Here is a 26,642-nt window from a genome sequence, read left to right on the forward strand (position 1 = left end):
ATTCATTGAATTTAAAAAGCCGAAACAAACTTCCGTGGGAGTTTAAATAGCACTAACAACAGTTCGTACTTCTAATTGCGCTACTTATTTATGTGAATCCGAGATTGAATTTGAAGTAGAAGAACTACGTAAAGGACATGGGGTATTAACATGGGAAAACCCCCTAACGATTTTGGAGAAATTCTTGTAAAGTTTTAGATCGGATTATTGTTTTTTTCGGGAAATTTTCGCATTTTTCTTATATTTTCCATGGGAAAATGGGAACAATCACACATCCGGTGAGATATCTAAAACCACTAATCTCCTGAATATAAAACTACTAAAGGTTGTGGCTCATGACATTTGGAGGCAGTGTTTTTAATTTAGTCAAATTCTTAAAGGTCGTTTATGAGATTATCATCGAACAGTTGTTCATCAATTTCATCTATGGCATTTGGCCCAAAATATCCGAAGCAAACTTTTAAGCGTAGCTTAAAAGGAATCTGCTAAAGAATTACCGGTTTTGGTCTTAACTGTAAATATGCATCTTAGGTTATGCTCAGAAAATTGTGGTGATGACAGAGATGTTCTAATTGATATGTGCAAATCATTATTGTACCACATTAGAAATATCCATGAATTTCCAGAACTGGTAAATTTCTTTAAATGTGGTCATGAGCCTTCAAGCCCCGAAAAGACACTGATGACAAAATCGTTGTATATTGAGAAAATTTGTCACAAATGCCAAAATCTTAAACGATCTTGCGCAAGTTAACAAATTATCTCACACTTCTGGTCTTGAGGGCTATCATAGCCTAGAAAACAAGTACTGACCGAAACACCTAGATTTTGATCATGACTTGATGGAAGCTAAGCTTCAATTAACTGTTTTACATCCCAATTTCCACGTTGGACGCCAAACACTATATAGAAGAAGGCTTAGAATGTGACTCGAGTAGTAAAGAAGGATTAACATATTACTTTTTAAATGCTACAACAGAATGGCACGCACGTTCAATTAAGGAACTTTTATTATTATTTTTTTTAAATCCTTTAAAGTGTAGTTAGGAGGAAGATCCAACGGTTGAATGATTTAAAGGAACTGACTGTTATGACAAATATAGCTCCAATCTCTCAACCTGACCAAAACCAATTGGTAACAACTGCGAGAAAAGATTCACTTCAATCTAAAACACTACCGGTAAAGCAGTGTTATCGTGTGAAATAACAAACGCGAAATGTTTCATTATTAATAATATAGATATAATAAACAAATTAACTTTAGTAACTTTGTTTTGATAATAATCTCTTTGAAATGCTAAATTATATCACATTTAAAATTGCGTTTAGGGACTATTTAAATTTATTACCTTTAAAACTACGTTTAGTGAATATTAAAATTTATCTCATTTAAATTGGCGTTTAGGGAATATTAAAATTTATCACATTTAAACTGGCGTTTAGGGAATATTAAAATTTATCACATTTAAATTGGCGTTTAGGGAATATTGAAATTTATCACATTTAAATTGGCGTTTAGGGAATATTAAAATTTATCACATTTAAAATGGGAACGTAGCTGTAAATCATCAAGACATTAGGTTTATTACGATAATCTTAATTTATCGTGTTGTGGTCTTCTGTGATAGCGAAACGTTTGTAAACTATGTATTGTTCTACACTCTCTTCGGGAAACTCTAACCTAATTCTTAGGAGAGCGTATAAAAGTAGCACTCTTTGGTTATTTATACCAAGCTTATGTATAAAATCCCGGTAGCCAGTGTATCTGTACACTGTTAAATAAGTCTTCGGCCGTTGGGATTTTGGCACTTATTTGCGATTATCTCAAAAACTATGAATGATAGCAAGTTGAAACCAATTTTATTTTTAATATTTTACTAATATCTTTCATACATATGTCTTGGTTCAGGTGTAGCATTTCCATATCCGCCAGAAACGTCAAATATCGTTTTTGAAACTTTTTTTATAATGATGTTACGCCCCTGAAACCTGCATTTGTGGATTCAGAAGGGTCGATTCATATTTAGAAAGTGCCATTGTTATCCGGCTACGTCAAACGGCTGCTAAGATATGTCCTATCGAAGCTTCGGGTCTCATTCGGAAAATTCTAAAATGCTCGAGGCGACCGAGAAATAATACCTGATTGTTGAGGAAAAAACCACTTTCGTCGTTTCATTGCGGGTAACACAATAAGCATATATTTTTTAACGTGTTGTTGGAACGCTGTGGTTATATGATGGATTAATAATATTGATTAATTAGGCATTTTAGAATTTTCCGAATGAGACCAGACTTTTCGATAGGCCATATCTTAGCAGCCGTTCGACGTAGCTGGATAACAATGGCACTTTCAAAATATGAATCGACCCTTCTGAATCCAGAAATGCAGGTTTCAGGAGGGCGTAACATCATTATTAAAAAAGTTGTCAAAAACGATATTTGGCGTTTCCGGCGGATATGGAAATGCTACACCTGAACCAAGACATAGGTATGAAAGATATTAGTAAAACATTAAAAATAAAATTGGTTTCAACTTGCTATCATTCATAGTTTTTGAGATAATCGCAAATAAGTGCCAAAATCCCACGGCCGAAGACTTATTTAACAGAGTGTACGTTCTATAACCAAAACATTTCAGTTTAGACTTTGCAAAATGATTAGAAAAATAATAGTATATACTCACCGATTTGGCAGTTGATTGGCAATAGGGATGTTTCTATTCTCTATTTTACGGTGGTGAAGGTAAGACTTCCAGCACTACCTTGTTTAAACACATAGTTTTGAAGATTGGATTCTCCGCAATGAATTTTATGTCTCCCGATTGATTTGGCTTTCTAGTTTGAAATCTTAACATATTTGGAACTCCCTGGCCGCATAGTATACCCATGCTATGATGCTGATGTAATTTCCAGTTAACAATCTCCTTAGGGAATTTTTAAACAACCACCGTCACAAGTACAATTTTGCCTAAATCGCCAAATATCATCAACAACTACAGGCAAAGGCCTAGTAGCCGCAGCACGATTTCTCGCTTCCTCAAGCTCTTCTGAGTGTTTTCTGGTTCAAATTCATAGCCCTGAACTCGAATACCTCTATTTCTTTTCAATATAATTTCCTCAAGAAAGCATGCAACTGATGGTATAAATAAGTTAATAAATAGTGTTGTAAGTCGGAAAATTTTCCGCGAAAAATGACCGAGCCCTTTTTTCCGGAAAAATTTCCGTATTTTTCTGAAAAAAATTAAAAAAAATTTCATTCTATGATTAGTCTAATTTATTGTTTACAAATTTAAATAAAGCGTTATTTGCGCCTACTTTTTTCGGATCTGAAAGTAAAACTAAACTTTTAGACTAGTTTAAACTGATTAACAATGTAATACTATTAATGTTTTATAATATGTTTACTGACATTAGACATTTTATATCGATAAAAGTGAAAAACATTAAAAATCCTTAAAATTAATTTGTGTTTAAATTTTTCATTTTTCCGATTTGCGGAAAATTTTCTGGAAAATAACACTTTTAATAAATAATAAAAATATAGTTGGAGATACCGTACTAAAATCGCGGGACAAGATATATACGTATATGGAGATACAAGATTTAAATACTTATGCTAATGAAATTAAGCTCTCATCATCAAAGTACGACCTGTAACCCTGAGGTAGTCTGAACGAGTACTGGTGTCATATAGCGAGACGAGTCGATTTTGGCTCGCCTTGCTATGAGCTTAGGAAATCAGTCCGACTAGCTGATTGCTTTGTTAGATTAGAAACGACTCGATTATAACCAATGGGGGGGGGGGGGGGGGCAGCAGCAACATAATCTTGTGCAGTCATATCCAGTTTATGAAAAATGCTTAACAGAAAAGTAACAGACGCTGACTCAATTATTATTGCCAGGAGACTAATTAATAAGCTAATAATAATAAACTAATATTCTAGAACGACTTAACTATAAATAGTTGCATTCTTGATAGGACAAAAAGCAGATCATAACAAACTGTTAACGCGTAACAACGCTAGTCGGTAGAGCAATTTGGATATTTCTTCTTCTACATTTGCTTGGTATAATTGACAACAGAAGTTACGAGTTGGTCGGACATTTCCGGTGTTCTCCCAAAATGCGATCTAGAGGTACTGCTTTCTTTCGCAGTCAAATTAGACATCTATCCCGGCAGCACTGTTTCATTGCAATAAATATAGCCGACTTACGCACTATTTCAAAATTATCTGTCTGGTTTCACTTCGATTAAAGGTGCAAGATGAAAGAAAAAAATTATTACAGGGAGAATAGAAATTTATTACAAAGAAAAAAAATTATTACAGGGAGAATATAAATTTATTACTGAGAAAAAAATTATTACAGGGATAATAGTAATTTATTACTGAGAAAAAAATTATTACTGAGAAAAAAATTATTACACGGAGAATAGAAACTAATTACTGGAGGAGTAGAAATTTTTTACTGGGAAAATATAAATTTATTACTAGAACAATAGAAATTTATAACTGGGAGTATAGAAATTTATTACTGGGAGCATAGAAATTTATTACTGAAAGAAAATAAATTTATTACTGGGGGAAAATAAATTTATTACTTGAAGAGGAGCAATTTATTACTGGAAGAAGAGCAATTTATTGCTGGGAGAGGAGCAATTTATTACTACTGGGATAATAGAAATTTAATATTGAGGGTACATAAATTTATTACTGGGATAATGGAAATTTATAACTGGAAGAAAATAAATATTATAACTGGAAGAAAATAAATATTATTACTGGAAGAAAAGGAATTTATTACTGGAAGAAATTAAATTTATTACTGGAAGAAATTAAATTTATTACTGGAAGAAATTAAATTTATTACTGGGATAAAATAAATTTATTACTGGGAGAATATACATTTATTACTGGGAGAATATAAATTTATTACTGGGATAATATAAATTTATTACTGGGAGAATTGAAATTTAATATTGAGAGTACATATAAATTTATGACTGGGATAATATAAATTGATTTCTGGAAGAAAAAGAAATTTATTAGTGGGATATTAAAATTTATAACTTCATTAAGAGGAAGAAAGTGGGGTGGCCGAGTGGTTAGCACTTACGCCTCGCAGCAAGAGGAGCCGGGTTCAATCCCAGCATGTGGCACTGGGTGAAAACAAGGAACAACTCCTGCGTTGAGTTTGTAAGTTCTCTCCCCTCTGGTTAAAGGGGTTTTCCCCCGAGTTCTTCGGTTTTCCCTTCCAAAAAAACTTGTCTGGTTTAACGGTTATAGTTAGTGCAGGGAGCTGTTGGCTCGATCTCATGGCATGCAGCTCCTACGCATTGTAACCCGGCCACCTGAATTAAGGGCTTCAAAAGTCGCATGATGACTTAGGCCTAAGGTGCCTTGGGTATTAGCCTAGCTGATTATTTATTATAATTATTTAATTTATTACTGGGAGAATTGAACTTTATTACTGGGAGAAAATAAATTTATTACTGGAGGAAAATAAATTTATTACTGGAAGAAAATAAATTTATTACTGGAGGAAAATAAATTTATTACTTTAAGAGGAGCAATTTATTACTGGGAGAGGAGCAATTTATTACTGGGAGAATTGAAATTTAATATTGAGAGTACATAAATTTAAAATTGAGAGTACATAAATTTATTACTGGGATAATATAAATTTATTACTGGAAGAAAATAAATTAATTACTGGAAAAAAATAAATTTATAACTGGAAGAAATTTAATTTATTACTGGAAGAAAATGACATTTTTTACTGGAAGAAATTAAATTTATTACTGGAAGAAATTTAATTTATTACTGGAAGAAAAAGAAATTGATTACTGGGAGAATTGAACTTTATTACTGGGAGAACATAAATTTATTATTGAGAGAATTGAAATTTAAAATTGAGAGTACATAAAATTATTACAGGAATAATGAAAATTTATAACTGGAAGAAAATAAATTTATAACTGGAAGAAAGTAAATTTATTACTGGAAGAAATGAAATTTATTACTGGAAGAAAAGAAATTTATTACCGGAAGAAATTTAATTTATTACTGGAAGAAAATGAAATTTATTACTGGGATAGTAAAAATTTATAACTTGATGAAAAGAAATTGATTACTGGGAGAATTGAACTTTATTACTGGGAGAACATAAATTTATTACTGGGAGAATTGAAATTTAATATTGAGAGTACATTAAATTTTAACTGGAAGAAAATAAATTTATTACTGGAAGAAAAGAAATTTATTACTGAAAGAAAAGAAATTTATTACTGGAAGAAAATAAATTTGTTACGGGAAGAAATTAAATTTTTTACTGGAAGAAATTTTATTTATTATTGGAAGAAAAAGAAATTTATTACTGGGATAGTAAAAATTTATAACTTCATTAAAAGAAATTGATTACTGGGAGAATTGAACTTTATTACTGGGAGAATATAAATTTATTACTGGGAGAAAAGAAATTTATTACTGGGAGAAAAGAAATTTATTACTGGGAGAAAAGAAATTTATTACCGGAAGAAATTTAATTTATTACTGGAAGAAAAAGAAATTTATTACTGGGATAGTAAAAATTTATAACTTGATGAAAAGAAATTGATTACTGGGAGAATTGAACTTTATTACTGGGAGAACAAAAATTTATTACTGGGAGAATTGAAATTTAATATTGAGAGTACATTATTACTGGGATAATGAAAATTTATAACTGGAAGAAAATAAATTTATTACTGAAAGAAAAGAAATTTATTACTGGAAGAAAATAATTTTATTACTGAAAGAAAAGAAATTTATTACTGGAAGAAAATAATTTTATTACTGAAATAAAAGAAATTTATTACTGGAAGAAAATTAATTTATTACTGGAAGAAAATTAATTTATTACTGGAAGAAAAGAAATTTATTACTGAAAGAAAATAAATCTATTACTGGAAGAAATTAAATTTTTACTGGAAGAAATTTAATTTATTACTGGAAGAAAAAGAAATTTATTACTGGGAAAGTAAAAATTTATAACTTCATTAAAATAAATTGATTACTGGGAGAATTGAACATTATTACTGGGAGAACATAAATTTATTACTGAAAGAATTGAAATTTAAAATTGAGAGTACATAAAATTATTACTGGGATAATGAAAATTTATAACTGGAAGTAAATAAATTTATAACTGGAAGAAAGTAAATTTATTACTGGAAGAAATGAAATTTATTACTGGAAGAAAAGAAATTTATTACCGGAAGAAATTTAATTTATTACTGGAAGAAAAAGAAATTTATTACTGGGATAGTAAAAATTCATAACTTGATGAAAAGAAATTGATTACTGGGATAATTGAACTTTATTACTGGGAGAACATAAATTTATTACTGGAAGAAAAGAAATTTATTACTGGAAGAAAATAAATTTATTACTGAAAGAAAAGAAATTTATTACTGGAAGAAAATAAATTTATAACTGGAAGAAATTTAATTTTTTACTGGAAGAAATTTAATTTATTACTGGAAGAAAAGGACATTTTTTACTGGAAGAAATTTAATTTATTACTGGAAGAAAAAGAAATTTATTACTGGGATAGTAAAAATTTATAACTTCATTAAAAGAAATTGATTACTGGGAGAATTGAACTTTATTACTGGGAGAATATAAATTTATTACTGAGAGAATGGAAATTTAATATTGAGAGTACATAAAATTATTACTGGGATAATGAAAATTTATAACTGGAAGAAAGTAAATTTATTACTGGAAGAAATGAAATTTATTACTGGAAGAAAAGAAATTTATTACCGGAAGAAATTTAATTTATTACTGGAAGAAAAAGAAATTTATTACTGGGATAGTAAAAATTCATAACTTGATGAAAAGAAATTGATTACTGGGATAATTGAACTTTATTACTGGGAGAACATAAATTTATTACTGGAAGAAAAGAAATTTATTACTGTAAGAAAATAAATTTATTACTGAAAGAAAAGAAATTTATTACTGGAAGAAAATAAATTTATAACTGGAAGAAATTTAATTTTTTACTGGAAGAAATTTAATTTATTACTGGAAGAAAATGACATTTTTTACTGGAAGAAATTTAATTTATTACTGGAAGAAAAAGAAATTTATTACTTGGATAGTAAAAATTTATATCTTCATTAAAAGAAATTGATTACTGGGAGAATTGAACTTTATTACTGGGAGAATATAAATTTATTACTGAGAGAATTGAAATTTAATATTGAGAGTACATAAAATTATTACTGGGATAATGAAAATTTTTAACTGGAAGAAAATAAATTTATAACTGGAAGAAAGTAAATTTATTACTGGAAGAAATGAAATTTATTACTGGAAGAAAAGAAATTTATAACTGGAAGAAAATAAATTTATTACTGGAAGAAAAGAAATTTATTACTGGGAGAATTGAATTTTATTACTGGGAGAATTGAAATTTATTGCAGGGATAATATAACTTTATAACGGGGATAATATAACTTTATTACAGGGATAATATAACTTTATTATAGGGATAATATAACTTTATTACAGAGATAATATAACTTTATTACAGGGATAATATAACTTTATTACAGGGATAATATAACTTTATTTCCGGGATAATATAACTTTATTACAGGGATAATATAACTTTAATACGCGGATAATATTAATGCAATACTGTGAGAGTAGAACATGATTACTTGGAGAAAAGAAATTTAATACAGGAATTATATATTTTTTACAGAGATTATATATTTCTTTTACAGGGAAAATATATCTTAAGTAATAGGAGAAGAACTTTATTACTGGGAAAATATAAATTTATTGCAGGGAAAAAATAAATTTATAACTGGGAGAATACACTGAGAACAAATGTCATGTTGAATTTACAAGTTATTATGTTTAAGGATTTCACAGTAATAATCGTGTATATTTTCCAGGACACAGGCTTGTCTATTTCACAGTTAAATTTTGTAGTTTTTACTAAATTTTTTATTATTTCCGCAGTTTTTTATCGTTATAAATCACATCTTTCAAGTAAAATTAACGAGATAGTGTTTCTCTTAATATAATAAAATCCCCGTTAGTTTTTACTAGTTGTCCCGTTATTTTAAAATAACAGGAATTTTAATCATTCTTGTATATTTTACTGCAAACTGCTTTATCAATTGCACGGTTAAAAACTTGTAGTTTTTACTACATGCTCTTTTATTTTAACAATTTAATAGATCAATTATCTGAAAATACGCGTTTCAATTAGTTGGTGTGTATTTTACCAGTTCCAAAAATAAAACTCATAATTTGCATATGTTCCGCAAATATTTAGTTAAAACTCGGAAATGATTAATGTGGATGGTCTCATTCGATTCAGCACTAAGCAATACGTCAGATACGAAAGTATGGTTGGTCTTGACCAAAATTAGGATACATCCATACATTATTTGGTGATATTTCGAAAAAACCACGTTTGTTAATGTACTTTTGATCAAAACTGCGAAACTCTTAGACCTAGCGACCCGCGGTCACATTCGTCTCGGCGTTAAAAAACAATACAGAAACGATACTGAACTCGACCCGATCGCGAAATTAATTTTTTTTTTTGCATATTAGAGAAAACAAGACGTACGACGATCAGAATACACACAATCCTTCTAATGTGTGAAGTCTGTTTGAACTATTCGCAGCAACCTGCAACGCCGGTATCACAACCAATATATAATCAAGGCCCCAAATAATTGTATTTACACTTATTTGTTACTTCTTGTCATACTTTGAAAGCATCGAAGATTCCTTCGATCAGTGTCTTTATTATATTTGTTATTTCTGATCACACTTATTTGTTATTTCTGGTCAGCCGTTGAGAGTCACACTTATTTCTTCTGGTTTTACGACAAAGACTATTTCAATCAGTTTCATACTTTATTACCTCTCCGAGGGGACAAAGTCCCCTAGGAGGGGTTATACAATCACCGTGTCTGTCTGTGTGTCTGTCCTGCGAACGCGTTCGCATTTTCTGTGCAAAGGTTAATCATTACGTACGCAGTTTCTCGAAATCTCTGCGTTCGCAGTAACTAGGACTGTCGAAAGGGTTCGCAAAACCATCGTGCGACGGTTAGCGTTAACGAATTAATTTGCGGTTGGGTTTGGTTTCGATGGTGTTTTTTCGTTAACGTTCACCGTCGTGGCGGTTTTAACTCAGTTTGATTGGGTATTTAGTTATTGTAATGTTTATGAGTAGGGTGTGAATGTTATGACGGTTGTGGGCGTTGAGTCTGTTGTGTTTGTACGGGCGTTACATCTTAAAATTCTTCTTATTGACTTTTGGGACGGACCGAGTGCCGAGTGTTATGCAAACCTCTCAACGTCCAATGGCAGGGTTTCCACCAATTGTTCACGGTATTCGTCTTTGTATCAACTTGCTATTTAAAGCGCCGGCTGGGAATCGAACCCGGGTCTGCTGCGTGCAACAAATTTACTCTAGCGCAGTCAGCAGAGATAAGAGGATTAAAGGGTAGAACCTATAGCCCTGTGGGTGATCCACTTTGTTAGTTTTTTGTTATTTATTTACGGGTTTTATAATCGTCTTAAATATTGTTGCAATACAGCGAAGGCGTTCATTTAACGTTTATTGATATTCGAGCTTGCGTTTAGTCAAGTGGCTCTTTGTGTTTTGTTGATGGTAAGGTTTTTGCTTCTTGTTAATACATTTGGTGTGGATATTTGGATATCTACGATTCCTAATATAGTCATTGGTTTCCTGGGTTGGCGAGTCAAAATATGATATTGGAAATTGGACGGCATTGGTCTTTTTCATGCGGTATGTGTCACAACGTCAACTGGAAGTCTACGAGTCGTCAACTACCAGATGTCGAAAATAGCTTTTCTACGGTATCTTCATCAAGGGCCAGTGTTGAAATAAAATGAGCGTTAAAGGTGTGGCTATAGTATTTCGTAAGCGAGAAAAATACAAATACCCTCTGAAGATATTTCTTTCATTAAAATTTGGGTCGTATTATATTCAACTGATAAACTTGTACTGTAAAAAGGGTTAAATTCAATTGTGCATAGTTATAGTACGTCTAACTCACTGTTGTAACTACTTAATTATAATATTCTAAATAAATTAAAATCGGTCGTTTGGTCTCAATTATTTTTATTATAATTAAAATTTTATACCGGGCGGCATAGATCTGGGATAACATTTTTAGCAAATAACTCTTTAAGGGTCGTCTCGAGAAATAAATACCACTAGGGACAATTCTTCCGAGGAGAGGTGTATTTTGGCTTACCAACTTGTTTACTGTATACTCACAAGATATAAAATTGGACAAAAAATTAAGGTAGATGATATAAAAGGTCCTCTAACGAGGAACCCAGTGGAAAAGTGTTTAAAACGGAAGCTGCGTTACCACGTTGCACTGCAATTGAGATCCGTTGGGGGAGGTACTCAGTTGCGCGCGGCTTGCCAGACACTTCGCGAATTCTTCGCCCTATCGCGGGACCAAGGCACGGCCGTCTTTCCCAAAAGAGCCAAGAGTCTCGATAGCTACGGCCTTGGACATAAAACGGTCCTCCAACCCAGTATATTAGGCATTCTTCGTTTCAGCCTGGGTTGCTGCCCAGAGAGGGGCGGTTAAAGAAGAAGCCAAATAAGATGCCGCTAAGGGGTCTGGACAAGTAAAATCACAAATGAGGGATTTCGCACCGGACCAAATGACGAGCGACATACCGTCGGGCCGCTTTCCGTCATCACGCGACGAAACAGAAGGCTCGAGAATGGTAGGAATGCCCGCGGACACAAGGGCACGTTTTTAAATGTCATTTACCGCACTGTGCGGGAGAGCCGGCTCTTTTTGCAGCTCAACCCGTGAGTGCCGTAAGAATGAACGTCTTACCCGCGTGGCGAATTCCTAGCCCACCTCCGGACACGGGGAGAGGACTGAGCCCATGGTTCGTCTTCCATCAGCGTGTTAGTGACGTCCTGAAGTGCCAAACGGAGAGTGTTGTCAAATGCCTGGAGACCTGCCTCGCATTTGTAGATTGGGACGCAGCGAAGAAGGTTCGAAAGCTTTGGAATTGCCATAGAATTTTTTAGCAAGAAAAAACCGAAATGGACAGAAATTTGTTGGAGGTTCTCTTTCATGATTCCCAAAGCTTTCGTCCGCAATGGCCTCTTCTGAGAGTGGCACACCCAAAGGCGTGAAGCCGGGACGAGCGATGATTTTAACTCCAGGGGCTGCCGCGTCGAACATAGAAGTTAGGTGAGCTTCATCGAAGATGCCCGAATTAAGGATGAGTAGTTTGCATTTCGATGGATTCAACTCGAGGCCTAAGTCAGCGGAAAGTTCCTGGAGGAGAGTCAAGTCACGATGCACAATGTCCGTATGGTCACCGAGGGTGGAGTCGTCTAGATACCAAGTGTTGAGCTCAGAAGACATACGAGAAGCCACCTTTTGAGCTATGAGACAAAATAGTGCCGGACGTAGAGGGCCGCCTTGTTGGACATCACGCTCGGAAGATATTACGGAGTTATCGAGGGTGAGGTGGGATGCGTTCCTATAGCATTGGCGTAGGAAAAGATAGAGTTGCGCGATTTCCTAAAGTACGCATTCGAGGAGGTGATCGCGGCGAATCATGTTGAAGCAGTTGAGGAAATCGAACTTGAGTAAAACCGTGGAACCGGCATGCAAGTAATTGACATAGCGGCGACCGGCGTAGGCTGCTGCCTCGGCTCCACCTAGAGTGCCGAAACCCAACTGCGTGGGTCGAAAGACGGGACCGAGAGTTGGTATGACGTAGTAGCAGGCCACCTTGGCGACCAGATGACGAAGCGTACAACCCACTGCGATCAGCCGAACCCCTTCAGTAGAGCGCACAAACTAGCGCCGTACAAAACCGGCAGAGCTCAGAAGGGACCTGACCGAAGAGCATGTGACTGCAGAGACTGTTTTAGCGATTTAAGTAGGCAACCGCCAGCGGCCCCAGTGCTAGAACCAATCAAATCCTTTAGATGATAAGGCTTCAGACTGTCGAGAGCAGCGGCTGAACCAGACGGGAACGACATGATAGCGGCATGGATGGTGGATTCTTTCACGTTAAGCCGAGAGAGAATAGATAAGTCGTCTGGTTCGTAAGAAAAATTGAGATGGTCGCCACCTGAGGGATGTTTGCTCTTAAGGATCTCCAAGGTTGAGGCATCGTTTGGCGCGAATGACGCCGCTGATGAGATGACGCGTACGGCGCCCGAGATATCGCTTCGACAATCTTGCCAACGTCCCTTTTTAAGGGGCGTTTCTTGGTTGGACTCTTGGGGTTATCCGGCCCTGCGGAAAAGACCGTGCCGGACTCAAATTGCTTGAGGTTAAAATTGACGGCAGTGGGAAGGGAGACCGGTTTCCCTTCGGAAACAATAGGAACTTGCAGACATAGGGCGGGGAAGAGAATGAGCGCCTTTCAGCATTCGAAACTGTTATCCCGAACGACCTTGTTGATTGTAGAAGACAATGCCATGGCCGCCATGCACCTAGAATTTTTCGGAATTCGACTAATGATGCGCCGCGCGGATTTAAGGTTATTAAGATGGCCCATGAGTGCGGCATATCCGCCAATGGGTATGGAGGGCAACGGCGGCGGAGAAACTGTAGGGTCGACCGGAGGCTTAGTATAAGACGATCGAGCATAATGACCATTTATTCTTGTGAACGATTTGCCGCACTGATGACAAGACTGGAAACCGACCTGCGACGACATTCGCGTACGAAAAAACCCCACGGTGACGATGTAATTAACAAAAACGCGACACGGGACGAAAAGTACCAATACGCATTGGAACGGCGAAGTTATAGTTAGAACAGTTAGAGGAACGACAATGGAAACTGACGCAAGGCCGAATTCATCCCGAAATACACGCGGGAAACAAACAATAAATAAGGGAAAACAGTTAACTGCTTTAAAACGATGTGAGCAGCGAAATGAGCTAAAGAAAAATAAGGTCCAAGGGAAACTTCACCAAAAAGTAATTAGTGTAGCCGGACGTTAGCCAACGCGTAGACGGTTGACCGGATACGCACAGGTACCACTAGTAGTATACACCAAAGGAATTGTTAGTACAAAGTTAGCACACACCAAGCGTAATCGACGAGAGTCCAGCGCAACAGAACAATTTACAAAAGCTACAGTTAAGCAATACCGCTAAATCAAAGAGGAAAAAGCAGGTGGATCGTTACATTACAGAGAAACAACTAAAGCAATTAAACATAAGCCAAAAATGCAGGGTGATAAACGAAACATTATAAGAGTAAAAATAAATCAACAAAAGCCGACAAAATTTCACAAAAATTGTGTGATGTACATATGTACAAAACAGGGAAAAGCTGGACATACGAGGTGCTGGTGCTAGTTCAAATAAATATATCGTAAAATACAAAATTATGCAAATAGTAAATTAAAATGGGAAATAAATAATCGGCGAGACCCGCAGATAGGTGGTAGCAACTAAAAACTTACACAGCTTCACAACTAAATGAAGAAATAGCAACTAAGACGGTAGCAACGGGCACAAGGCGGAAACACGAGCGGACGGACAAGCTAGGCAAATAGCCACATCGCACAAATAAACGATCAGACGAGTGAGCACGATTGTTACTTCAAAAAAGGCCAACCTTAGTAAATGTAAACTAATTAAAAATATGAAAAGTAAATAGGAAGTATTAAGAAATTAATTGTTTATCTGAATTTTATCCATAGTGTCATATAAAAATCTGTTTCAAATATCAGACTCGAAATGTCCTAGACGCCATGGTCGCAGTATAATAGGTTAAGGTTTAATCTTTAATATTTAATCTTGTATAGGAGGTCCAGATGTCATTTTTACATCAATGGGTAGCCGGCCCTTCGCATTACAAATGGTAGTAATGTGAATATGATCCACAGTGTCATATTTAAATAAATTGGTTTGAATATCAGACTCAAAATTAAGTTTGGTGTCTACCTGTCTCTCTTTAAATTTGTTAATCGGTATTACAAAGTCTACTAAAACCACCCTAACCGAAATGATTTTATCATTACACATTATAATGTATTAAAATATAATTCATTTCAATCACTTTAACTATTCATATTTGATGAAACAAGAATTGTAGCATCATTGATGTAGATTTCAATAAAATAATTTTTATTTTCAATCACATTTCCTATGGAAAATTTAAATAAATTAATTTATAATTCGAAAAATATAGTCGATAAATATAAGACACCGGTAGCGCCATCTATTTTAGCTTTCTTTTTAATTAGTTTTTTGTTCGTTTTTTTATATTACAATGGCTTTTTCGTTATTATAATTAGTGAACGAAGTGTTAAGTAGATATGATAATTTTTCCGTAATATTATTCAAGTTTGAAAGCAGTTTTAATATTTGGCGCCTTAGTTATGACCTTAGCTTAATTCCGTTTCGTCGGATACTCCACCGCACCGTAAATATTATATTTTACAACTTTCATAGTTCTAGCAGATTGACAACGGTGATTTTAGGACGCCGTCAATTCGCCGAAAAAGGTTTCAGGAAAGATATTTTTGAATACAAGAGAACTCACGAAACTCAAAAGAAAAAGTATTCGAATGTTAGAGGAAACTAAATATCGTATAACTTTCATAGATGGCGCCAGTTTCACTATTCAAAAGCAATTAGAACTAGACTAGCTTCATATAAAACAAAAAGATTAAATCTAAGCCTGAATAACGCAAAGAACTATGAAATTAACAAAATAATGATAAGGAAAAATTAGACTGGTAACTCCTATATTTCTAGAGAAATATCGTCTTGAAAATCGACTAATCTTTGTTTTTCGTACAAGTAGGTTACGTAACTTCGCGTCATATCTCCATAACGACCTTGTAAAGCTCGTTCATATTGATATATGCTACTCTACGTTAGTAAACCTTTTGATTAAAGGAAAAATTAGACTGGTAACTCCTATATTTCTCGAGAAATATCGTCTTGAAAATCGACTAATCTTTGTTTTTCATACAAGTAGGTTACGTAACTTCGCGTCCTATCTCCATAACGACCTTGTAGAGCTCGTTCATATCGATATATGCTAATCTACGCTATTAAACCTTTCGATTAAAAGAAAATTTAGACTGGTAACAAAGATTAGTCGATTTTCAAGTCGATATTTCTCTAGAAATATAAGAGTTACCAGTCTAATTTTTCCTTTAATCGAAAGGTTTACTAACGTAGAGTAGCATATATCAATATGAACGAGCTCTACAAGGTCGTTATGGAGAAAAACAAAGATTAGTCGATTTTCAAGACGATATTTCTCTAGAAATATAAGAGTTACCAGTCTCATTTTTCTTTTAATCGAAAGGTTTAATAGCGTAGAGTAGCATATATCAATGTGAAGGAGCTCTACAAGGTCGTTATGGATATATGACGCGAAATTATGTAACCTACTTGTATGAAAAACAAAGATTAGTTGATTTTCAAGACGATATTTCTCTAGAAATATAAGAGTTACCAGTCTAATTTTTCCTTTAATCAAAAGGTTTACTAACGTAGAGTAGCATATATCAACAGTGGCGTAGCTAAGACCCGCGAGGCCCCCCCGCAAAACAATATTCGGAATTTTATCCGGTATCTAGTATATACTTTGATATGAAATTAGGGGGCCCCTAAAGCTCCGGGGCTCCCGCACTGCGGGGTCTGCGGGGGCCTTATCTACGCCACTGTATATCAATATGAACGAGCTCTACAAGGTCGTTATGGAGATATGACGCGAAGTTACGTAACCTACTTGTACGAAAAACAAAGATGTGTCGATTTTCTCCCCGATTTTCAAGACGATATTTCTCGAGAACTTTGGTGTAATTAATGTTAATTCGTTAATATTATCTTTTGATTATATTGTTCATTTCACTTTTTTTGGTATTATTCAGTTTTTAATTTGATCAATTTCGGTCAGGTTTCGTTATATTTAAATATTTGTAAAGTTTGTTTATCATTATTTTGTTAATTTCATAGTTCTTTGCGTTATTCAGGCTTAGATTTAATCTTTTTGTTTTATATGAAGCTAGTCTAGTTCTAATTGCTTTTGAATAATGAAACTAGCGCCATCTATGAAAGTTTTATTATCTTCTAACATTCGAATACTTTTTCTTTTGAGTTTCGTGAGTTCTACTGTATTCAAAAATATCTTTCCTGAAACCTTTTTCGGCGAATTGACGGCGGTGATTTTAGGATCTGCACTTTGTAACAACTAACAACCGCAAGCTGGAGAGGAGCAATAAAAGAAGTTAAGCTATTTAAAAAGCTATAGGTCAGTCAATAGAATCAAAAAAGAATATTCTTTTTCACTATTATATTGATAAATGAACCTATAATGGTTAGTTTTGAATTTTTAGTTATGGAGTCTTTCAACAGGAAAGCCATGAAGTCTTTCAACAGGAAAGCCAAGGCTTAATGGGGTAGGTTTTTTTTTCTTAATTATAACGTAGGTATCGGTGGATACCTGTGTATTAAAATAATTTATTTTTTAGATATAAACTCGACCAGGTGCATGTTACTCTTGCTACTAGTGTACTTTTTCATCAAGTGGAAGGAAAATTTTAAGTGACATTTTACACTTGATGAACTTGCGTATCAGGTGTAATTTATGTGCAATTCAGGAGAACAAATTAAAATGACCGCACCGTTGCACCAGCTCTTTTACATGCTAATTTGAGATGAAATTCAGTTAGTGTTTCTTTTCTCAATCACCATCAGTCATTTGCAAACCAGTAATATTTAAATCGTATCCGAAACTTTGTCCTTAAGTAACTGTCCAATCTGTAATGAAAATGTATGCTTTGCTTAAAAAATGAATCAAAATGTTCCAGATTTAATTTTAAAATGGAAGTAGCTAACTATATTAAAACTGATAAACAAATTGAACTCACATTGATTAACAATCTAGATAAATCGGCCGATTCTGATCAGGAACTCAAGATTAGGTACTCAAGATTAGATACTTCAAAGAACAATCTTGAAGATTGTATCTGACTCGAACGAAATCTGTGCTTCTCTTTCGAGGAATAGCAGTGGATATAACTGTGCAATATTCTTGAAATTGTTTGACAGAAGTGACAAATTACATATCCCTTGTTTTGTGCGTATTCAGAGACTTGAAAGTTTCAACTCAAATCAATCTCATTCTTTAGAAAAGTTACATTTGTTAGCACAAAAAGACGACTCTAAAGCGTCCTTGGAAGATGACTTAAACGCTGCAAAAACTGAAAAGACAATTGTGCATGAGATAAAGTATCGAGGGATATCTCACGTCCGAAAATGCAGATCCCAGATGAAAGTCTTTGGGTTGTTTCGTTGCCCTAGTACCAAGAGCAAAACAGATTTGAATACCCTTCTGAAAACACACAAATGTTTCGTGTTCTCGCCGTGTGATTTGTGGCCGCAATAAAACTCTATTGAAACGTCTCACGAAAATTAGTTCTGTAGAAAGACCGTTTCTCTGCACGCTCTGCAAATCCAGTTTCACCCGACCCAAAAATTTTCAGTGGCATTCAAGGGTTCATCAAGACGGTAGACCGATACGCTGCACGCTCTTCAAATCCAGTTTCACTCAAAAGGGTAATTTAAAAAGGCATCTGAATATAAATAAAGTGGAAAGGCAAGTTATGGAAACATCCGAGACCAAAAACGAAAGAAAAATTGTAAATCCAACTTATAATGAAGCGTGGAAACACTTGAAGTCATTCGACAGTAACGACAAAATACACCTTCTATGCTTTGTTCGCATGAAAGAATTAAATGTGAAATCGAGTCGGGAAATAAGGAAGCAACGCGGCCGAAATCCGTTTCCTAACGAAAAACAACAAGACGACTTGCCAAATGTAATGCTTTCTAAAGATGACAAAGAAGAACCAAACTTTTATTTATATCCAGATTTCAATATTGAAAACAGGCAAAACATTGATTCCTCGAAAACTGTCCCAATTAGGTTGAACGAGGAAGATTTCATAACAACTAATGTTAAAGTAGATTTGGCACACATTAACCCCATGGAAACTAATAAGACAATCGACCAAAAAGACATCCATCTTACTGAAATTAGCGATGATGATTCTAAAAGCATCGAGGAAGAATCACAAGAAAGTCGACTCAGCGCTATTTCGAAAGAAGAGACACTTCTGAAAGGTTCAGTTTATTCCCATTTGCCAGTTCAAGATTCTAGAAATATCGGTAAAGTAATTTCGGTTCAAAATGAAGTGACAGATAATCGAGAAATAGTTCCTGATCATACGAATCATGAAAGCGCTGGGAGTCAGCGGAATTGCCCTTTAAGTTCCTACTACTCAAAAGGTCAAACCCATACCGAGGGCAAAGTAGATTTTGGTATGCATCTCAGAACAGAAACGAACCTGAATATGTTTTCGTGTGAGCACTGTATGGCCAGTTTCACTCGGAGGGAAAATTTGGAACGCCACATGAAGATTCATACCGCAGAGAGAACGTTTCAATGCACGTTCTGCGGATCCATTTTTAGCAAAAAGGGTCATTTCAAGAGGCATTTAATGATTCATTCCGGTGATAGACCCTTTCGCTGCACGCTCTGCCAATCCAGTTTCAACCAGCAGCAACACTTGAAGACGCATTTAATGATTCATTCCGGTAATAGACCCTTTCGCTGCACGCTCTGCCAATCCAATTTCATCCAGAAGGAACAGTTGAAGAAGCATTTAATGATTCATTCCGGTGAAAGACCCTATCGCTGCACGCTTTGTCAATCCAGTTTCACCAGAAAGGACCATTTGAAGAATCATTTAAGGATTCATTCCGGTGATAGACCCTTTCGCTGCACGCTTTGTCAATCCAGTTTCACCAGAAACAACCATTTGAAGAATCATTTAAGGATTCATGGCGGTGATAGACCCTTTCGCAGCACGCTCTGCCAATCCAGTTTCACCCAGAAGAAACACTTGAAAAAGCATTTAATTATTCACTCCGGTGGAAGATCGTTACACTGCACGCGCTGCCAATCCAATTTCACCAGTAAAGTACATTTGAAGATGCATTTAGAAACTCATCGCGGCAAAAGACCGTTTCCTTGCATGCACTGCCAATCCACATTCACCCGAAAGGAACATTTGAAGAGGCATTTAGAAACTCATCGCGGTGAAAGACCGTTTTCCTGCACACTCTGCCAATCCACTTTCCACCGAAAGGAACATTTGAAGAGGCATTTAGAAACTCATCGCAGCGAAAGACCGTTTCCCGGCACGTACTCTTTGGAAAGGCATTTTTTAATTGATGCCATTAAAAGATCGTTTCCCTGCACGCTCTGCGATGCAAGTTTTAGGAAAAACGAATATTTAAAGAGGCATTTAAAAACTCATAGCGGCGAAAGACCGTTTCTATGCACGCTCTGCCAATCTACTTTCACCCGAAAGGAACATTTGAAGAGGCATTTAGAAACTCATCGCAGCGAAAGACCGTTTCCATGCACGCTCTGCGATGCAAGTTTTAGGAAAGACGAATATTTAAAGAGGCATTTAATAACTCATAGCGGCGAAAGACCGTTTCCATGCACCCTCTGCCAATCTTCTTTCACCCTTAAAGGACATTTGAAGAGGCATTTAGAAACTCATCGCGGCGAAAGACCGTTTCCCTGCACGCTCTGCGAGTTTAGTTTTACCCGAAAGGAACATTTGAAGAGGCATTTAGAAACTCATAACGGCGAAAGACCATATCCATGCACGGAATTTGATGGTTCAGAAACTAGCCCCGATAATTTGAATGACGAAGAAGCATTTTTGAATAAATTGAAAATGAAAAAGGAAAATATTACAATCTCAGTCGAAGATGAATTTGATACCAACATAAACTTAAAAATTACTAAAAATTCTAATGATCAAAAAATAAATGAAGAGGAAGGGAAATTTATGGACACTCCAAATGGCAAACTCGAAAGAAAAATTGGAAATCCAACCTTTAATGAAGCGTGGAAACACTTGAAGTCATTTGACAGTAACGACAAAATACACCTTCGATGCTTTGTTCGCATCAATAAATTAAATTTGAAAACGATAGATATAGAAAGTCTGGCAATGACCAAACACCCCGACCAAACTGACGCTTTTAAGTTGAACGAAGAAGATTTCATGACAACGAATTTCAAAATGGATTTGGAACATTTTTACCCCATGGAATCTGAATCGTACGGTGATGTTGCTTCTCTTGATGAAAAAGTTGTTTTTTCGTCACTAGACGAAAGTTTTCAAATGATTAAAATGTCCGAGGTTTTCGAAACTGTCCCATTTCTGCGAAAGGACGAAGAAGCCACGGCAAATAATAACAAAATAAAAATAATAGTAAAAGACTTTTCGTGGACAGTGAAACCACCAGTTCATTTTACGGAAGACGTTTTTGTACCTGATGGTGTTTCTGATGAAATAACCCCAGATACTTGCTTTGGACCACTCGAGCAAGACGTGTCTCCTCTAAATAATACAGAAACTTACACCAATAATTTGAAGCAAAACTTCACACCGTTCAGTGATGACGATAAAACCAATTTTCCGGTTTTTATTCCAATTCCTCGATTAGATATGCTTGAAATGAATCTGTCTCAAATGAAGCGTTTGCCCGGTAGTAGAAGGTCAGTCGACCAAGTTGCCATCCCGGTTTCTGAAATTGAAGATTCCGAAAGAAATGGGAATCAATCACAAGAAAGTCAGATAAGCGCTATTTTAAAAGAACAGGCGCATAAAAACACTTCAGTTCATTCAAATTTGACAGTTCAAGATTTAAAAAGTATCAACGAAGAAATTTCGGATCAAAATAAAGTGGCACATATCCAAGAAAGAGTTCCTGAGCTATTTCCTCAACTGCTTTCGTGTAAGCACTGTAGGGCGAATTTCACTCGGAAGGACAAATTAGAACGCCACATGAAGATTCATACCACCGAGACAACGTTTCACTGCACGTTCTGCGAATGCATTTTTGCCAAAAGGGGTCATTTGAAGAGGCATTTAACGATGCATTCCGGCGAAAGACCATTTCGCTGCACGCTCTGTCAATCCAGTTTCACCAGAAAAGATAAATTGAAGAATCATTTAATGATTCATTCCGGTGAAAGACCATTTCGCTGCACGCTTTGTCAATCCAGTTTCACCAGCAAGTATAGTTTGAAGAATCATTTAATGATTCATTCCGGTGAAAGACCTTATCGCTGCACACTTTGCGAGTTCAGTTTCACCCGAAAGGAAAATTTGAAGAGGCATTTAGAAACTCATAACGGTGAAAGACCGTTTTCCTGCATACTCTGCGAATCCAGATTCACCCAAAAGCATCACTTGAAGAAGCATTTAAGTATTCAACACGGCGAAAGACCGTTTCCCTGCACGCTCTGCGATGCAAGTTTTAGTAAAAACGAATATTTAAAGAGACATTTAAAAACTCATAGCGGTGAAAGACCGTTTCCATGCACGCTCTGCCAATCTACTTTCACCCGTAAAGGAGATTTGAAGAGGCATTTAGAAACTCATAGCGGTGAAAGACCGTTTCCATGCACGCTCTGCCAATCTACTTTCACCCGTAAAGGAGATTTGAAGAGACATTTAGAAACTCATCGCGGCGAAAGACCGTTTCGGTGCACGCTCTGCGAGCTTAGATTTACCCGAAAGGAACATTTGCAGAGGCATTTAGAAACTCATCGTGGTGAAAGACCATATCCATGCACGCTCTGCGATTCAAGTTTCACCCGACTAAAACATTTGAAGTGGCATTCACTTCATTTTGATCATGCCCAAAAACCTACTAATCCCAGAATTAATGAATTGCTAAATGGGCAACTTCCTGGCCAATCCAATATCAAGTTATGTTTAAATTCAACGCTGGAAGAAAATGTAAAAAACGAACCGGAATTCGATGGTTCGGAAACTAGCCCGGATAATTTGAATGACCAAGAAGCTTTTTTTAATAAATTGAAAATGGAAATGGAAAATATTATCATATCAACCGAAGATGTTTTTGATACCAACATAAACTTAAAGATTATCAAAAATCCTTATGATAAAAAAATAAATGAAGAGGAAGGGAAATTTATGGACACTCCAAATGGCAAACTCGAAAGAAAAATTGGAAATCCAACCTTTAATGAAGCGTGGAAACACTTGAAGACATTTAACAGTAACGACAAAATACACCTTCGATGCTTTGTTCGCATCAAAAAATTAAATGTGAAAGCGAGAAATAAAGAAAGTCAGGCAATGACGAAACACCCCGACCAAACTGTCCCTTTTAAGTTGAACGAAGAAGATTTCATGACAACGAATTTCAAAATGGATTTGGAACATTTTTACCCCATGGAATCTGAATCGTATGGTGATGTTGCTTCTCTTGATGGAAAAGTTGTATTTTCGTCACTAGAAAGTTTGAAAATTATTCAAATGCCCGAGGTTTCCGAAACTGTCCCATTTCTGCGAAAGGACGAAGAAGCCACGGCAAATAATAACAAAATAAAAACCATAGTAGAAGACTATGTTTTTGTACCTGATGATGTTTCTGATGAAATAACCCCAGACACTTGCTTTGAACCACTCGAGCAAGACGTGTCTCCTCTAAATAATACAGAAACTGATACTTATACCAATAATTTGAAGCAACACTTAACACCGTTCAGTGATGACGATAAAACCAATTTTCCGGTTTTTATTCCAATTCCTAGATTAGATATGCTTGAAATGAATCTGTCTCAAACGGCACGTTTGCCCGATAGTAGAAGGTCAGTCGACCAAGTCGCCATCCCGGTTTCTGAAATTGAAGATTCTGAAAGAAATGGGAATCAATCACAAGAAAGTCAGATATGCGCAATTTTAAAAGAACAGACGCATAAAAACAGTTCAGTTCATTCGAATTTGACATTTCAAGATTTAAAAAGTATCAACGAAGATATTACGGATCAAAATAAAGTGATACATATCCAAAAAAGAGTTCCTGAGCTATTTCCTCAATTGCTTTCGTGTAAACACTGTATGGCGAATTTCAATCGGAAGGACAAATTAGATCGCCACATGAAGATTCATACCACCGAGAGAACGTTTCACTGCACGTTCTGTGATTGCATTTTCGCTAAAAGGGGTCATTTGAAGAGGCATTTAATAATGCATTCCAGCAAAAGATCATTTCGCTGCACGCTCTGTCAATCCAGTTTCACCAGAAAGTGTAATTTGAAGAATCATTTAATGATTCATTCCGGTGATAGACCATTTCGCTGCACGCTTTGCCAATCCAGTTTCACCCAGAAGGGACACTTGAAGAAGCATTTAAGTCTTCATTCCGGTGAGAGACCGTTTCATTGTTCGATCTGCAATTGCCGTTTCAACCGAAAAGAGAATTTAACGAGGCATTTTGAAGTTCATGCCAGTGAAGGAGCATTTCCCTGCACCCTTTGCGAAGCAAGTTTCACCAGTCACGAGTATTTGTCAATTCATTTAAGGACTCATTAAAGCGAAATACCCTTCCGCTACACGTGCTGCGATAACTTTCAGCCGAGAGGGTGCGTTGAAAAATCATTTAGTTATTCATACAGGGAAAGACCATTTGGAATGTGCCGATCACACCGTCAATCTTGGCTGCAATGACAGATCTTAAAGGATGCGGATTTAGCCGAAAAACATCTTCAAAAAGCTGGAAATTCAGGTTTTAATAGCTGGTTTTCCACACGTCAGCGAAATCAGCGCAAAGTCCGCGAAATTTAAAATGGGCCTATAAAGTAAGGATATTTTTTGTAAAAAATCATGGAAAATACAGGGAATTAAATTTTATTTGGACATTTTTTGAAGATAATCTCACTCTAGATCTATGACAAATTCTATGATTATTAGTTAGTTCTTTGAAAGTTTTTCAATTTGTTTCAACGTTGCAATCACTGAAATATAAGTTGATTTAAATGTATTTACTTCTTATAAAAGTTAAATATAAAATAAAAAAATTGGCAAATTTTGGCCTTAGAAAGTCCGAGAAAATCTTTTTGTTGTCAGGGAAAACTGAATAGTCAAGGAATTTGAATCTGAAAATATTGTGGCAACCCTGAATATTAATAAACGTATAAAGATTTATTCGGTTTGGAAATCTTGCATTTAGTGCTTAATATTTCCAAACATTCAATCGCATTCATATTTTAAAACTGCTTTCATTATTAATTATAATTTGTAAATTTAATTTTTTTTTATTAATGGCTGTATATATCATTTTGATTTTTGAGCCAAAGTGGTAAAATATTTAGCACTAAACGGAAATGAGAGGAGCGAAAATTTATCGGTTCAAAAAACGGCAAAGAGAAGAGCGAAAATTTCGCGAGCGCCAACGGACATTACACGAGCGAGAGCGAGGCGAGCTGAGTAGTTCTTTTAATAAAAGTGCTTATCACTGATCTGTCGATGTATTATTTAAATTTATTGCCTTAACCCTTAAAGCGTCATGTGTAATGCACAAATATGGGTCCCAGGGAATTCAATTGGTGTCGTGATCGAGGGTGATTTCCATAACCCGAAGTATCGACGTATAATTTATATTTGCAGTCGCAACGATTGCTGCGAAATCTAGGGCCCAAACTGATATTGCGACCAGGAGAAAATTGGATACCAGATGTATCGATTATATTTGCCGTTTCAGCGACTTCGGCGATTTGCCGGTGAACTATAGCGTAAGACGTTACTCGCCACTGCTCACGTAGGTTTAAAATGGCTATAGCTGTTTACCTTTCATAGAAAAAAGGCGCGATAAAATAATAATTTTTATATTTTGGGCAATATGGCAAGGGGACATACATGTACCCAAAACCACCCGCCAAATAAAATTAATCGTTTCTTTTTCCAATTTCGCACAGGAAATAACAAAAAGTATGACAACATTTACGACGTTAGTAACAACACCAACTATAACTATGAACATAAATATAGTAGTTACCACCATGGATCCGTAAAACTTAATTTGTGTAAAGTTTTATAGATAAAGGGCGCATTAAACTCCGCCTCCTCTCAATTTTTAAGCCAACTAGTTTTTGATATTTAACTCCATGGTGTTACGTATCAAATGAAAGCTCATTGCATGAAGACTTTTACTATGCACAGCAAATTAACCGTTCTTGTATGTACGTGAAGTATTATCGATAAGTGGCGCATCAAATTGAACCCCAAAATACTTTCATTTCGCTTTTGGAAATTAATCTTTCGATGTAGGGTATCAATTTAAAGCATATTTCATCAGCGTTATATTTACCTTAAAGAAAATTATGTCGAAGGGTACACTCAAACCAAATTAACAAAATTTCAAGGGCTTAAAGTGACTCAGGGTTAGGCGGGTCATACGAAACCGAACTTATTAAGCGAACTCACTCAGAGTTGGAGAAATATAGGCGAGCGAATATAACAAGTGGTTTGGGTACAAATTAAGGGTCACGTCAATAACAAGGATAGCGTTTGTTCACTTTGAGGGCCTCTAAATGGAATAGAGTATCGCTTTCGATAGTGCTTTATTTAAAACATGTCTCGTGCGCTTAAACGTGATACCTGTGTGTTTTGTAAAAATAATACGCGGAACAAGAAGACGATGATAGCCAAGAACTATGAAATCTTC

At 35.4% G+C, this 26,642-nt stretch overlaps 1 protein-coding gene and 1 long non-coding RNA gene across 2 annotated transcripts; both read left to right on the plus strand.

Annotated features, from left to right (window-relative positions):
• Nucleotides 1–17,234: 17,234 nt before the first annotated feature.
• LOC149956239 (uncharacterized) lies at nucleotides 17,235–17,844 on the plus strand. Its single transcript, XR_016478466.1, has 3 exons — nucleotides 17,235–17,325; nucleotides 17,411–17,473; nucleotides 17,546–17,844. It is a non-coding gene; the product is annotated as an uncharacterized LOC149956239 (long non-coding RNA).
• Nucleotides 17,845–17,989: 145 nt separating this feature from the next.
• On the plus strand, nucleotides 17,990–24,860 carry LOC149956240 (uncharacterized). Its single transcript, XM_090165441.1, has one exon. The coding sequence runs from the start codon at nucleotides 18,680–18,682 to the stop codon at nucleotides 24,509–24,511; it is 5,832 nt and encodes a 1,943-aa protein (XP_090021567.1). The 5' UTR covers nucleotides 17,990–18,679; the 3' UTR covers nucleotides 24,512–24,860.
• The last annotated feature ends 1,782 nt before the right edge of the window (nucleotides 24,861–26,642 follow it).

The sequence above is a fragment of the Leiobunum rupestre genome, chromosome 2, assembly GCF_980474605.1.
Source record: "Leiobunum rupestre chromosome 2, qqLeiRupe1.1.hap1, whole genome shotgun sequence".
NCBI lineage: Eukaryota > Metazoa > Arthropoda > Arachnida > Opiliones > Sclerosomatidae > Leiobunum > Leiobunum rupestre.

Bases quoted from the DNA above. Each gene is read 5' to 3' on its own strand.
- LOC149956240 (XM_090165441.1), top strand. From the start codon at position 18,680: ATGGAAACATCCGAGACCAAAAACGAAAGAAAAATTGTAAATCCAACT.